At 35.1% G+C, this 16719-nt stretch overlaps 1 protein-coding gene across 2 annotated transcripts in view; it reads right to left on the bottom strand.

The window, feature by feature from the left end:
* Positions 1-16719, bottom strand: part of LOC119607598 (myosin-VIIa) — a 52249-nt gene continuing 35530 nt past the window's right edge. For both annotated transcript variants that reach the window (XM_037961580.1, XM_037961581.1), the window contains exons 4-13: positions 9817-10077; positions 9404-9753; positions 9132-9332; positions 6522-8607; positions 6156-6464; positions 4642-6092; positions 3233-4582; positions 3018-3164; positions 308-428; positions 1-243 (exon numbers count right to left, since the gene is read on the bottom strand). In XM_037961580.1, the coding sequence (XP_037817508.1) occupies positions 37-243; positions 308-428; positions 3018-3164; positions 3233-4582; positions 4642-6092; positions 6156-6464; positions 6522-8607; positions 9132-9332; positions 9404-9753; positions 9817-10077 (6483 nt within the window). In that variant the 3' untranslated portion in view covers positions 1-36. The remainder of the gene's footprint in view (positions 244-307; positions 429-3017; positions 3165-3232; positions 4583-4641; positions 6093-6155; positions 6465-6521; positions 8608-9131; positions 9333-9403; positions 9754-9816; positions 10078-16719) is intronic.

Genomic DNA, 16719 nt, shown 5'->3' with positions numbered 1-16719 from the left:
TTTTTTTTTTTTTTTATTTTCATTTAAAAAATTTAATTAATTTGCGCGTATAGTACGATTTTTGTTCATATTTGTCAACATTAATGATATATAGGATGTTAATAAATCATCCATTTTATAGCCCAATGAGGTCTCACACAATAGTTTTGAGCCTCTAACCAAATTGCCAATTGTCATATGGAAATAAGTATTGCCCGAAGACCAATTCGAAATACGAGTAAAGGGATGAGTGATTAAAATGTCCTGGAATTGAATATATATAATGTTATTACTTTTTTGACATGGATTTTGTTAAAAAAAAACTTACCTTTGTAACGGGATGTATTAAACTAACACCATGCTTATTTATAGCTATCAATAACATTTCAGGATAATTGGGTTCAGTCGTTTGTTTAACTTCAAAGAAGGCTGAGCCAAAAGTGGGCCATCTTTAAATAGAAAAAGAAAAAATCCAATAAGCAGATCATTTAAAAAACTGAACTAGAACTGAACTAGAACTGAACTAGAACTGAACTAGAACTGAACTAGAACTGAACTAGAACTGAACTAGAACTGAACTAGAACTAAACTAGAACTGAACTAGAACTGAACTAGAACTAAACTAGAACTGAACTAGAACTGAACTAGAAATGAACTAGAACTGAACTAGAACTGAACTAAAACTGAACTAGAACTGAACTAGAACGGAACTAGAACGGAACTAGAACTGAACTAAAACTGAACTAGAACTGAACTAGAACTGAACTAGAACTGAACTAGAACTGAACTAGAACTGAACTAGAACTGAACTAGAACTGAACTAGAACTGAACTAGAACTGAACTAGAACTGAACTAGAACTGAACTAGAACTGAACTAGAACTGAACTAGAACTGAACTAGAACTGAACTAGAACTGAACTAGAACTGAACTAGAACTGAATTAGAACTGAACTGGAACTGAACTAAACTGAACTAGAACTGAACTAGAACTGAACTAGAACTGAACTAGAACTGAACTAGAACTGAACTAGAACTGAACTAGAACTGAACTAGAACTGAACTAGAACTGAACTAGAACTGAACTAGAACTGAACTAGAACTGAACTAGAACTGAACTAGAACTGAACTAGAACTGAACTAGAACTGAACTAGAACTGAACTAGAACTGAACTAGAACTGAACTAGAACTGAACTAGAACTGAACTAGAACTGAACTAGAACTGAACTAGAACTGAACTAGAACTGAACTAGAACTGAACTAGAACTGAACTAGAACTGAACTAGAACTGAACTAGAACTGAACAGAACTGAACTAGAACTGAACTAAAATTGAACTAGAACTGAACTAGAACTGAACTAGAAATGAACTAGAAAAGAACTAGAACTGAACTAGAACCGAACTAGAACTGAACTAGAACTAAACTAGAACTAAACTAGAACTGAACTTGAACTGAACTAGAACTGAACTAGAACTGAACTAGAACTGAACTAGAACTGAACTAGAACTGAACTAGAACTGAACTAGAACTGAACTAGAACTGAACTAGAACTGAACTAGAACTGAACTAGAACTGAATTAGAACTGAACTAGAACTAAACTAGAACTGTACTAGAACTGAACTAGAACTGAACTAGAACTGAACTAGAACTGAACTAGAACTGAACTAGAACCGAACTAGAACTAAACTAGAACTGAACTTGAACTGAACTAGAACTGAACTAGAACTGAACTAGAACTGAACTAGAACCGAACTAGAACTGAACTAGAACTAAACTAGAACTGAACTTGAACTGAACTAGAACTTGAACTGAACAAGAACTGAACTAGAACTGAACTAGAACTGAACTAGAACTGAACTAGAACTGAACTAGAACTGAACTAGAACTGAACTAGAACTGAACTAGAACTGAACTAGAACTGAACTAGAAATGAACTAGAACTGAACTAGAACTGAACTAGAACCGAACTAGAACTGAACTAGAACTAAACTAGAACTAAACTAGAACTGAACTTGAACTGAACTAGAAATGAACTAGAACTGAACTAGAACTGAACTAGAACTGAACTAGAACTGAACTAGAACTGAACTAGAACTGAACTAGAACTGAACTAGAACTGAACTAGAACTGAACTAGAACTGAATTAGAACTGAACTAGAACTAAACTAGAACTGTACTAGAACTGAACTAGAACTGAACTAGAACTGAACTAGAACTGAACTAGAACTGAACTAGAACCGAACTAGAACTAGAACTAAACTAGAACTGAACTTGAACTGAACTAGAACTGAACTAGAACTGAACTAGAACTGAACTAGAACTGAACTAGAACTGAACTAGAACCGAACTAGAACTGAACTAGAACTAAACTAGAACTGAACTTGAACTGAACTAGAACTTGAACTGAACTAGAACTGAACTAGAACTGAACTAGAACTGAACTAGAACTGAACTAGAACTGAACTAGAACTGAACTAGAACTGAACTAGAACTGAACTAGAACTGAACTAGAACTGAACTAGAACTGAACTAGAACTGAACTAGAACTGAACTAGAACTGAACTAGAACTGAACTAGAACTGAACTAGAACTAAACTAGAACTCAATTAGAACTGAACTAGAACTGAACTAAAACTGAAGTAGAACAGAACTAGTGAACTAGAACTAAACTAGAACTAAACTAGAACTGAACTAGAACTGTACTAGAACTAAACTAGAACTGAACTAGAACTGAACTAGAACTGAACTAGAACTGAACTAGAACTGAACTAGAACTGAACTAGAACTGAACTAGAACTGAACTAGAACTGAACTAGAACTGAACTAGAACTGAACTAGAACTGAACTAAAATTGAACTAGAACTGAACTAGAACTGAACTAGAACTAAACTAGAACTAAACTAGAACTGAACTAGAACTAAACTAGAACTTAACTAGAACTAAACTAGAACTGAATTAGAACTGAACTAGAACTAAACTAGAACTGTACTAGAACTGAACTAGTGCTGATCTAGAACTAAATTTTCAGTTTCCTTACCTATAAACAATTTTAAGAAAAGCGACTTTAGCATCTTCAGAACTCATGCCGGAATCTTGATTATAGGAAGCAACTATGGCTCGTTTCCATTCACTAGTACTTTGCATTTTCATTAAATCGGAGGGTATCAATTCACGCAGCATTTGTCTGAAATTTTTTTAATGAAAATTAAATAACAACTCCGAAAGTCTTAATTTTAACTCTAACAAACTTACGGTATGGCCTGCAATTCTTGTTTATTATCACCATAACGTACACGATATACTAAAGCCGCCAATTTGGCAGCCTCTTCACGCGAACACTTATGGTAACCCCTTAATAGTTTTGGCAGCTCCTGATGATAATGGAATATCAAATCAGCATTACGATCCTTGCCGGGCACAGTATTTGTCCACAATTTTTTCATAAAGAAAACTTGATAAGTAAATTGAGGATTAGTGCCATCACGTATGGGTCTGGCCTTTTTAATCCAATCCGTTAGATGTCGTACAAAGTCAAAGAAGAAATCTCCCTCCGGTACGGATATAACTTTATCGGCAATTTTCACGAATAGCGAAAAACCCTCACTGGTGCGTAGCGACAAACGTTGTGAGATATTGTGGCAAAAATCTTTGGCCCTGGTAGAGGAGTCCACCTCAAAAGCCTCATCAGTATCGTCGGGGAAATATACTTTATGGAATATTTGTGTAGTTTTGTGTTGTATGGCCTCCACTTCAACCTGATGAGGAGGATATTTACGTTGACCATTGCGTATGGTTTTCTGCAGACGATGTAGGGAATCTTGTGATATAGGATGTCGTCGGGTTCTTAGGAACAGTGTTAATTCCTTAAGTAAACCCTGTGAACAGGCGAAAAGACCAGTGGCCAACCACATTAGTTCCCAGCCTCGTTCCTCAGAAATGCGATTACGATTATCGGTTAACTGCTTCATAATTTGACAATAGATTTCATCTCTTAGGATTTCATGTTTGAGCGGACCATCGAATATATGATCGGTAATTTCATTACCCATTCGGGGCCGTTTAGAGGGTAAATCTCCCATGTATTTCAAAATAGCGGCAAAAGCAAAACAAGCCTCTTCCGCTAATTCCTCTTTAGACTGTAATTTCCTAAGTAAAGGCGCCTTAATAGGATCACGAGAATAACGCCATATCTCCTCTGATCGTTTCGAACTTAAGGTAAGAGTTTTGGAAACCGTTCTCTTGGGTGGCAAACGGAAATGATCCATGGCATATTCCATTAAAGTATGAGGTCTGTCACGGGTTTCGGTAACACCATTTGATACCATACTTAAACGTCTGCCATGATGAGCTTCCTCGATATTAAACAAAGCCAAAATGTCTTGGGGAGGCTTGGATAGAGTGGGTAAAACATAAACAGTTTCGGCTGGGAAGTCTCCCCTTTCCTGGGAACGTTCGCAACGGCCTATACACCAGCCATTATTCAAAACATTCTCACCACAACTTTCATCCTCTAGAATAATTAAGTCTCCCTTAAAGAAAGACAAGAAACTGGAGCCATCCGAGGGAGCACGATAGTCTTGTATAGCAATAACAAATTTGGATCTGTGGGAAGGAAGGGAAAATAAAAATTGGTTTCTTATAAAGGATTTAATGAAACCTACCTTTTCTTTAAACCATCCAAAAAGTAAACCACCAAATCTCTAATATCCTCAGCATTGGGACTTTGGAAAGTGAACTCTTCACCCCTCACCGTAGATAAACTAAACGTTTGCGTAAAAACTTTATTAGTTTTTTGACTGGACACAGCGGTAATTTCCGGAAAACTCAATTCCAATAACACCTGTTCCTGATCATCGACCACATACACCCCCGTCCAGTTGACGGCTATAATAACATCATTTTTGGGCAGATTAGGACCAGAATTACGATAGGCCTCATAGAATCTGGAAAATAATAAAGGCCATTTATACTTGGCATAACTGACTATATCCTCCTTGATCTTTAGCGAGGCTATTTTCTCCTTAACATAATATGACTTCTTATAGGCCTGTAAAACTAAGGCAGCCCAACGTTCTATGGCCTTATCGATGCCGGTGAGACAAAAATCGGGTATGAAATTGGGCAGCAAAGTAAACAGTCTTTCCATGGACATATCGGTGCCATATTCTATGAAATACTGTTGGGCCGCTATCATGGCCAAATCCTCTTCCTTGTCACAGCGATACTCGCCGAATTTGACACCTCTAACCACTTGCTGATAAATGAGATTCGTGGCCACCTGATCAAAGGTGGGATCATGCCAGGGAGCAAATATTTCCTTACGGAAGAATAAACGCCAGGGAGCATTACGTTCCTGGGCACCCTGTTCCTTGGCATATTGTTCACACTGGGAAATGGCATCCATAACATGATCACCACCACTGCCCAAAGAAGAAACCTTGTCGAACAGGGCTATATAAAGCGAGAAACCAAACTGATCTTTTAGGGTAATCTTATCCGACAATTGATTGCACAATTCCCTAGCGGTGGTGGCAGAATCGGCCAGCAAAGTCTTGGTATTGCCATCCATAAATGTTATGGGCAACATTATGGGTTTTTTCGATTTGGTGGCCTGCAGTTCCAGCCACGAAGGAGGCTGATTACGAGTGCCATTATTAAAGGTTCTCTTCAAACGTTCCTCACAGTAAGGAGCATATCCTGGAGGACCCTCCCTTATAAAGGCCCTTAGATAATTAACAAATTTCTCCGAGGGAGCAAAACAACCCACACACAATGACAGCAAAATCCAGCCTCGAGCATGAGAGGATTTCAAAGGATTATTGGTTAATTGTTTGCATATCTGACAATAGATTTCATCTCTTAGCTCAGCCCTTAAAATACCATGGCCTATAATGAAATGCAACTTTTCGAGATTTGAAGTAGGACGCGATTGCAGCCAGGATTGATAGCTATCAGCAGTGTACTCCTCATCTTGCAGACGTCTTCTAACATCTTCACCCAATTTGTTTTTGCGTTTTAATGTCAAAGAAACTAGTTTGTGTCTTATGGAACGGGGTTTTTGCTTGAGAAAAGCTTCTGGGTCCAAACCCATAAGTTGGGCTTCTTGGAATTCCTAAAGGGGGTAAAAAAGTTAATCAGGAACACTATAATTGATGTTTAAATTAATAAAACTCACCTTGCTTCTGATAAAGTTTCTACCCAAAGTAGCGGTAACTTTAGACATTACCGAGGTGGTATCCATGCGATCCATGGTATGATATTTAGGTTCCGGCATATCACCAGTAAACCTCAAAATAGTAATCCATAAAGCTTGGGCCGCTAATTGATCACCTTGCGTATGCAAAGGTAGTAAAGGATGTTTCAAAGCCTTCTTGGAGTATTGATGATTGACATTGCCTTGGAAATAAGTGGCAGCGAATTTTTGGAATTTGAACTCCGATAAATCTTCCTCATCCTCGGAAATATGCATGGGTCCAATGCAATCCTATAAAAGAAACATAAACTTGAATAAAGAATTTAGATTTCTAAAAGAGAAAACTACCTCTTGATTGACATGCTGGCCATGAGGCAAATCATTAAACACCGAGGTTTCTCGGCCACCATGCGGTGTCGGGGCCTCACTACTGGAATCGGGTAGAAAATCAAACATGGCCTCCACCAGTTTGCCATCATCTACCGGTTCATCCTGCTTGCGGGCGGCATCATTAATCAAATTCTTCTTAACTTCTACTCGCCTTCGCTCCTCAATTTCCTGTTCCATTTCTCGGCGCTCCATTTCATGCAGACGATCTCGGTAGTGTTGCTCCGCTATCTCTCGAGCATGTTTATTGCCCTTATGCATGAGTTCTTGCTCTTCCAGTTTGCGCAAATGCAAAACCTCGGCAAACTTTTTATATTCCTCCCTTAGTTTGTTATATTTGCGCATGGCTATCATTCTTCGGACATGCGATTGAATCTTAATTATGGCCCACATTTTATGGCCATATTCACGACGCACCAAATAGCCACGAGCGTGGGCCTGCAAACCCACTATATGGCCTCTTAGGTGGCGGAAACGATGCGACAAAACTCTGGAACGTATCAAAGCCTGCAAACGCATATAGCCCACACGCATTTTCTCATAACGTTTACGCTGGGCATAACCCTTCCAATAGCGTTGCACGGTTATGGCTGCGGCCCGCATGCGCAAGAACCGCCTGCGATAAACCCAGCCTCTAATGGTGCGTTGTAAAATCAAGATCTTACGCGTTAAAACACGATCACGTTCCTGTTCCAAAAACAAATCGTGGGCATCTTTAAGGAAAACTTTAGTGTGACCCAATTGATAATCGGATTTACCCAAAACGGCGGCACATATGCGCGACGTAGCCAAACGGCAATCGGTTCTATGAGCCGGCGGTACTCCCGGTATCAGAAATCTATAACGTTCCACAAAATCTCGAAAACCATGGCGTATGGGATAACCTGCTCTTCTTATACGTATAGTTTCCATCATGCCCGAATAACGCAGTTGCCGGCAGCATAAACCTCGATCAAACATCATGGGTTTCTTGACCTCATTGGGCTTAATGCAACGTATAAAGAAAGGCTGGCAGGAGCACAATGTCTTCATCAAAGCATCTAAACTCTTCTTAAACTGTGTCGATAAGGTGGGTGTGCGCTTGCGTGTCTCGGCGCCCATTTCTATATCCTGGCTGAATATTTGTCTCAAAAACTTATTACTACTCTGACTAACTAGATGCAGTAAATCGGGACTAAAAGTATCACGATTCTTGTCTAAGAAACCACTAGTATCATAGAACACCACGCCAGCGAAATGGTTCAAGCCAAAACTGGTATTAATATCCGATTTGGGTTTCAAGTAGTTCTTATGGGTACCATGGGTTTTGTGCAATTTAGCCAGCATAGTGTGATCCGTGCCCTTGGGAAAACGGGCCTCTTCATCTATTAAAGCCATAATGTTCAACTGTTTAATGGCTATCAAATCCAAGGCATCTTGATTATCCACAAACTCTATATGCTGCCAGTTAATGCCCTCATGATTGTATTCCTCCTGTTCCAACTTGAAAATGTGCTGTACAAAGAACTGCTGCAAGTTCTCATTGGCATAATTAATACAGAATTGTTCAAAACTATTCTGATCGAAATTCTCAAAACCAAATATATCCAAAACACCTATAGCATTACGCGAAGTGGCCCGGGGCTTATAAATAGCCGTATTTATCTTGCGCACTATATGCACAAACAAACGACCATATATGCCCTTGACAAAGGCATCACGCACATCTACCGACTGATCACGCGAAAGTGTTGAAACCACTGTCTCACCATGAGCAAAGAGTGTACGCCGGGTTAGAGCATCCATTAAAGGTTGCATGGGCAGACCTAGAAGAGCCGCAACACGCTCTACATTTATATGTTCGGGAATTTCGGTAGCATCTAAATTGTCCACCACTGTGGCTTTATACTTAATGTTGCCGCAATGCAGAAGGGCCGCTAACAGTTTAATTATTTCCCAAATTTCTTGATCAGTGAAGAGCAGAACTTTCATGGCCGAACGTATGTCGGAAAATTCAGCAGTATCATCTCGGCCCTCACAGGTAATGCAGTCACCGCCCGTTAGATATCTAAAGGAAAGAAAAAAAATATTGGAATAAGTCTAGTACGAACTATAGTCTGACCCATAGTATAGCCTATAGTCTGGCATATAGTACGGACCATAGTATGGACTATAGTCTAACCTATAACCTAGTCTAAATTCTAGTCTATAGTCTAGTCTTTAGTCTATTTTATAGTCTGGACTATAGATCATAGTCTATTTTATAGTCTGGACTATAATCTAGCTCATATTCTGGAATATAGTCTAGTCTATATTTTAGACCATAGTCTAGTCTTTAGTCTATTTTATAGTCTGGACTATATTCTATTATATAGTCTGGACTAAATTCTATTCTATAGTCTGGACTATAGTGTATTCTAAAGTCTGGACTATTGTCTATTCTAAAGTCTGGACTATAGTCTAGACTATAGTCTATTCTATAGTCTGGACTATAGTCTATTCTGTAGTCTGAAATATAGTCTATTCTGTAGTCTGAAATATAGTCCAGCCTATAGTCTGAAGTCTGGAGCTTAAGTTGTTGAGGCTACTTACTTATAATCCGATGCATTGCCCAAATCCAAACGTCTCTTCTCCTCGGCCGATAAACCCGCCAATATACAATAAAATATATGATAATTACGTTCACTATGATTCTGTGAAACAATACGAGATTTCTCTAAAAGATATTGTTCGATTTTGGCTCCCTCTATAACGCCATTGGCACTAAAGTGTATATCAATATATTTGCCAAATCTGTAAGAAAAATTAAAGAAGTCAAATTTACCGATCAGATACTTATATATAATTCCATTAAATAAACTCACCTAGAGGAATTATCATTTCGTACAGTCTTAGCATTACCAAAAGCTTCCAAGATAGGATTAGCTTCTAATATCTGCTGTTCAATCCATGAGTGTTTACCGCTAATGGCTGCCAAATATTGTAAAATTAATTTTGTGCTCTCCGTCTTACCGGCACCCGATTCACCCGATATTACTATACATTGATCCTGGCGATAACGTTTCATATGAGCATAGGCATTATCGCCTATAGCAAAGATATGCGGCGGCAATTCTCCTATCTTACGTTCTTTATATAGTTTAATTTGATCGGCCGTATAGATGGGTAGTATTTGATAAGGATTGACAGCCACCAAAATGGAACCGGTGTAGGTCTGTAAGGTTATGGAACAATTTTCAATAAATAAAAGTTAACGTATGGATCATGTTTAACTCACATATATTAAATTATCTTTGTAACGTATTAATAAATTTCTTAAAATTCCCGCTTCATGTAGATCTCCCAAGGAGATCATGTCTTCCACACCTTGCACCGAAGAGGCATGCATTGCTTTAATGCGCCTCTCGGGCGATAACCATATCTCGTCACCATCATCATCACGTACTTGTATGCGCCTTCCCTCCGCTGATATGACACGAGCACCAATGGCTACATCGAATTCTCTGCCCGTAGCGGGTTCTATCCAGATGTAGTCACCCTGAAATTAGAAAAAAAATATATCATTATCAATAATGTCATCGCTTATAATGTAGTAAATAGTTAGAACTACAACAGTCTAGTCCATACTCTTGACAACTATATAATCTACTACTAATATTAGCCTTTAGTTTCGACTATGGTCTAGTCTGCAGACTATAGTCTACACTATATAGTCTAGACTATATTTTACTATATAATCGAGTCTAAAGTTTTGACTATAGTCTTGACTTTATTCCAGTCTATAGTGTGTACTACAGTACTGTCTATGGTCTGAACCATAGTCTAGTTTATGGTCTGAACTATAGTCTGGACTATAGTCCAGTCTATAGTCTGGACTGTAGTCTAGTCTATTGTCTGGACTGTAGTTTAGTCTATAGTCTGGACTATAGTTTAGTCTATATTTGGACTATAGACTAGTCCATAGACTGATCTATACTTTATTCTATATTTGGACTATAGTCTAGTCTACTCTATAGTCCGAAGTATAGTCTAGTCTATAGTCAACAGTATATTGTAGTCTAGTATATAGTCTGGATTATAGTCTAGTCTATATTCTGAACTGTAGTCTAGTCTATAGTCTATATTTGGACTAGACTGATCTATACTTTAGTCTATATTTGGACTATAGTCTAGCCTGTAGCCTGGACTATAGTCTACTCTATAGTCCGAACTATAGTCTATAGTCAGCAGTATATTGTAGTCTATAGTCTAGCTAAAGTCTGGACAATATTCTAGTATATAGTCTAGTCTATATTTTGGACGCAAGTCCAGTCTATGGTCTATATTATAGTCTAGTCTATAGTCTGGACTACAGTCTAGGCTATAGTCTGGACAATAGTCTATTCTATAGTCAGGACTAGTCTGGTCAATAGTCTAGTCTATATTCTGGCCTATAGTCTAGTCAATAGTCTGGACTATAGTTTAGTCTAGTACACAGTATATAGCCCAGACTGTAATCTGTAGTCTAGACTATACTCTGGACTATAGTCTAGTCTATACTCTGGACTATAGTCTAGTCTATACTCTGGACTATAGTCTAGTCTATAGTCTGGACTATAGTCTGGACTATAGTCTGGACTATAGTCTAGTCTATAGCCTGGACTATAGTCTAGTCTATAGTCTGGACTATAGTCTAGTCTATAGTCTGGACTATAGTCTAGTCTATAGTCTGGACAATAGTCTAGTCTATAGTCTAGTCTATAGTCTGGACTATAGTCTAGTCTATAGTCTAGTCTATAGTCTGGACTATAGTCTAGTCTATAGTCTGGACAATAGTCTAGTCTATAGTCTAGTCTATAGTCTGGACTATAGTCTAGTCTATAGTCTAGTCTATAGTCTGGACTATAGTCTAGTCTATAGTCTAGTCTATAGTCTGGACTATAGTCTAGTCTATAGTCTGGACTATAGTCTAGTCTATAGTCTAGTCTATAGTCTGGACTTAGTATAGTCTATAGTCTAGTCTATAGTCTGGACTTAGTCTAGTCTATAGTCTGGACTATAGTCTAGTCTATAGTCAAGCCTATAGTTTGGACTATAATCTAGTCTATAGCCTGGACTATAGTTTAGTCTAGTTTGTTCTATAGTCTAATCTGTAGTCTGGACAATAGCCTATTCTATAGTCGAACTATAGTTTAGTCTATAGTCTAGCCCATAGTTTAGTCTATAGTATTAACTATAGTCTCGGCTATAGTCTGGTCTATAGCCTAATCTATAGTCTGGACTATAGTTAATCTAGTCTATAGTCTGGACTATTTAGTCTAGGCTATAGTCTGGGCTATAGTCTAATCTGTAGTCTAATATATACTCTGGACTGTAGTTTAGTCTATTGTCTGGACTATAGTCTAGTCTATAGTATGGATTATAGCCTAGTACATAGTCAGGACAATAGTCTAGTCTATAGTTTGGACTATAGTCTAGTTTAGCCTCGTCTATAGTCTAGTTTATAGTATGGTCTATAGTCCAGTCTATATTCTGGACTATAGTGCAGTCTATAGTTGGCACTATAGTGTAGTCTATAGTTGGGACTATAGTATAGTCTATAGTCTGGATGATATTCTGATACTATTAGTAAACTTATGTTTACTTCAGGTAAACTTTAGTCTCTACCAAGTAAACTTTAATCTCTACCATGTAAGCTTTAGCTTACTGTGTAAATTTGACATGTAACTAATGAATTTTCCCTATAAACTCTTTATAAATATGATTGATTTATTATTTACATTTTGTTAACCATTGTTTACACCATGTAATTTATGTTCAGTTCGTTACAAAAATTTATTATTTATTTTGAAAATAGATAAATCAACAAAATTTATAAATTTCCTTGTACACATTAACAATTAATTAGCAAATTTTAGCACATGTAATGGGTAAACAATTTGTGTTGCTAACGTGTAAGAAAATTCCAATATTTTAGTTTTTCCAACTAATTATTAATCATGGCAACACATTAAATGCACTGTAATTAAAACAAAATTTTTGGTTTTAAACTTGAACACAGCAAACAAGAAAGGAAAAAAAAGTTGGTTTTTTGTCTGTCTAGTGCGTTACACTTGAAAAAAGATTTGGGTCAGTGTTTAAAATTTTGTGTTTTTTTTTAACAAAAAATTTTTCATTGTTAGTTAAAGTAGTTAAATATAGTTGAAATCAAATATTTGTGTATTATATAATTTGGTAATACAACATTAATAGCTTTGTTGTTGTTGTTGTTAAAATGTCAATGTTTAAAAGAACAACTAGATTGCAAGTTGACACTCAAAATTGGAAATTCTAGTTCTGGGTTTTGGGTTAACCAACAAAAACAAAACCTATAAATGTCAAAATGACATTTCTAAATGAAGTTAAATAACTTTTAATAACAATATAATGAAGAAAAACTACAAAGAGGTGCTGAATTAAATTTACTCAACCTAATATAAAGAAAAAACATAAAAAAATCATGTTGCGGTTTGTTAGGTTTTGTTTACATACTTATGTATTTATATACATATAGAAACATAAACAGCAGTTAATACAAACTATACTTAGTTACTTATATTACATGTTGTATTTCCTGTGGTATGTAAGCAAAAACAAATAAAAAAAAAAACAGAAAAAAAATATTAAATAAATAAAATATGTATGTAAAGAAAACATTATTACACAACATTGTTCATGATAGTTATACATACAATAAATACATATGTACATGTTTACATACATATGTATGTATTTCTATCATGAAAGTGTTTGGTGTTATGTATTAAAGAAAACCTTATGTTGATTTTCTTTAAGAAAACTTTATGATGTGGAAATAGAAGAATAATTATTGTGGAGGTCTTCTATACTCAATGACAGGGACATCAATGAGCCATAACGTACAAGGTCAAGTTCAATATTTACCTAAAGTAGAATAATTTTTCATAGAAATATTAAATGGAGTGGAAAATTTAGGAAATTTAACAACAAACTCTTTCAAATCTAGAGATATTTCTAATAAAGTACATGTTATAGACTAGATTAGAACCTTATTTACACAGTAAAGTAAAGTTTACTTGATGTAAAGTAAAGTTTAATTAAGGTAAATAGATGTTTGACTGGGTCTAACTACAGCTTACTAACGAAAAACCTAAAAATGATGATGTAAACAATAGTTTACATGGTGTAAACAATAGTTTAGACGGTGTAAACAATAGTTTACATAGTGTAAACGGTAGTTTACATAGTGTAAACAGTAGTTTACATAGTGTAAACAATAGTTTACATAATGCAAACAATAGTTTACATAGTGTAAACGTTAGTTTACGTAGTGTAAATGGTAGTTTACTTAGTGTAAACATTATTTTACATAGTCTACATAAATTTCATAGTGTAAACAAGAGTTTACATAGTGTAAACAGTAGTTTACGTAGTGTAAACAATAGTTTACGTAGTGTAAACAATAGTTTACATAGTGTAAACAGTAGTTTACAAAGTGTAAACAGTAGTTTACATAGTGTAAACAGTAGTGTAAATAGTAGTTTACATAGAAACAGTAGATTACATAGTGTAAACAATAGTTTGCTTAGTGTAACCAATAGTTTACATAAAGTAAACAATAGTTTACATGTAGTGTAAACAATAGTGTAAACAATAGTTTACGTAGTGTAAACAATAGTTTACATAGTGTAAACAGTAGTTTACAAAGTGTAAACAGTAGTTTACATAGTGTAAACAGTAGTTTACATAGAAACAGTAGTTTACGTAGTGTAAACAATAGTTTACGTAGTGTAAACAATAGTTTACATAGTGTAAACAGTAGTTTACAAAGTGTAAACAGTAGTTTACATAGTGTAAACAGTAGTTTACATAGAAACAATAGTTTACATAGTGTAAACAATAGTTTGCTTAGTGTAACCAATAGTTTACATAAAGTAAACAATAGTTTACATGGTATAAACTTCAGTTTACATTGTGTAAACATTATTTTACATAGTTTACACAGATTGCATAGTGTAAACCATAGTTTCAATAATGTAAATTATACTTTACATGTTGTAAACAATGGTTTACATAGTGTAAACAATAGTTTACATGGTGTAAACAATAGTTTACATAGTGTAAGTAATAGTTTACATAGTGTAAAGAATAGCTTATTTAGTGTAAACAGTACTTTACATTGTATAAACAATAGTTTACATAGTGTAAACAACTGTTTACATGGTGTACACTTCAGTTTACATAATGTAAACTTTAGTTTTCACAATGTAAATGATAGTTTACTTTGTGCAAGTAATAGTTTACATTGTGTTAACTTTATTTTATATAGTTTACACAGATTACATAGTGTAAACCATAGTTTTAATAATGTAAATTATACTTTACATGTTGTAAACAATGGTTTACATAGTGTAAACAATATAAACAATAGTTTACATAGTGTAAACAATAGTTTACATATTGTAAACAATAGTTTACATAGTGTAAACAATAGTTTACATAGTGTAAACAATAGTTTATATAGTTTAAACAATAGTTTACATGTTGTAAACTTTAGTTTTAATAGTGTAAACTACAGTTTTAACACTGTAAACAATTGTTTACATTGTGTAAACAGTAGTTTACATAGTGTAAACAATAGTTTAGATAGTGTAAACAATAGTTTGCATAATGTAAACAACAGTTTACATAGTGCAAACAATAGTTTACATAAAGTAAACATAGTTTTCATAGTGTAAATTTGACTTTACACCATGTAAACAATGTAAATTTGCGTAAAAACTATTTATTTTATAAAATCTTTAAATTTTTGGTGTAAACTATATGTAATTCATAGATTACCTGATGTAAGCAATAGTTTACATGGTGTAAACAATATTTTACATGGTGTAAACAATAATTTATATAGTGTAAACATAGTTTACACTGTGTAAACCAACGGTTCCCAAAAGGGGGTCCGCGGACCCCTAGTGGTCCGTAGCAAAATCCTAGGGGGTCCGCGAAGACGAACGAAAAAAATCATGAATAAAAAATATTCTCTATATGTTAGAAAATATTAAAAATATCTCCAAATTTTTCATAAATACTAAAATACACATTTTTATTCAATAATCCCAGATTTGTTGGTGACTCTTTGAATTTTATTGTTTCGGTCGTTTATCAGGATGAAGCTAGGCCCTACAAATTTATTGTTTCACTTTTATAAAGTAAAGTATTATGTGATTTGTAATTTTTATAAATGTATATGTATCGAAATAAGTGTTTTTATAGCAGACGGATAATGATTTGCCTTAGAATTAAATACTGATACTGGTATCCCGGAATATGAAGTTAGGTCACATTTCATATTTTTTTTAAATTGTAAGCAAAAGTGTTAATCTAGTTAATTTTAAATATAAATATTCCATTCCGACGTGATACACAGATTTTAACTTAATTTTGTTGTTCAATATTATTAAATCAACATCAGAAAATTCATAGCGTTATGCGTAAATAGTCAAAACCACGCAGTAAAATAATTCGTAGGTATTTTAAAATTCAAATTTAAGATCCAAATTCACAGTACATTCGCAAAGAGTTCAGGTCATATTTTATGTGGGTAACGCATTCCGCAACAACATCGAAGAAGTCTAACTTTCACATATTTTCCCGAAAACTTAGCTTACATACTCAGCTCACTCCTATGCAATCGCAAAAAAAAATTTAGAAACATGACTCTTTAAGCACATGTCGACAATACTTGATAAAGAAACCTTTTCGCTACCTTGACGAGAAATGAACATGAAAGCTCTCACGATCATAAAATTAAACATCATGTTAGAAGTCATTCTATATTTAAAACCATGCAATTGAAAACATCTCCGAAATACTAAATATTCTCAATGTACGGGAATATTTTATAGGGTTTATGAACCAGGACTAAGACAATTTTCGGACGAACAATTACACAGTGATACAGCAAAAAAATGCAGGGGTTCTCATATACCAATTCCATTTCGTTATAGTCCATAGAGTAGGAATATATTTTTAATTTCTCCCGTTCACTTCGTTTAGTTCCTCTTTAAGAGCAAAAGATGTGAAAAAGAGCTATTTTTGAAGTTTTAACTTTAAAACAATATATGTTTGGTAGTTTGCAACCGATTTTCAAATTGGATATTTTGTTTTAAAGATACAAGTGTTGTCT

The sequence above is a fragment of the Lucilia sericata genome, unplaced genomic scaffold (genome assembly GCF_015586225.1).
Source record: "Lucilia sericata isolate MDLA Ls3-8-SP2 unplaced genomic scaffold, ASM1558622v1 Contig000714F_arrow, whole genome shotgun sequence".
Taxonomy (NCBI): domain Eukaryota; kingdom Metazoa; phylum Arthropoda; class Insecta; order Diptera; family Calliphoridae; genus Lucilia; species Lucilia sericata.
This window is presented reverse-complemented; position numbering and strand designations above follow the sequence as displayed.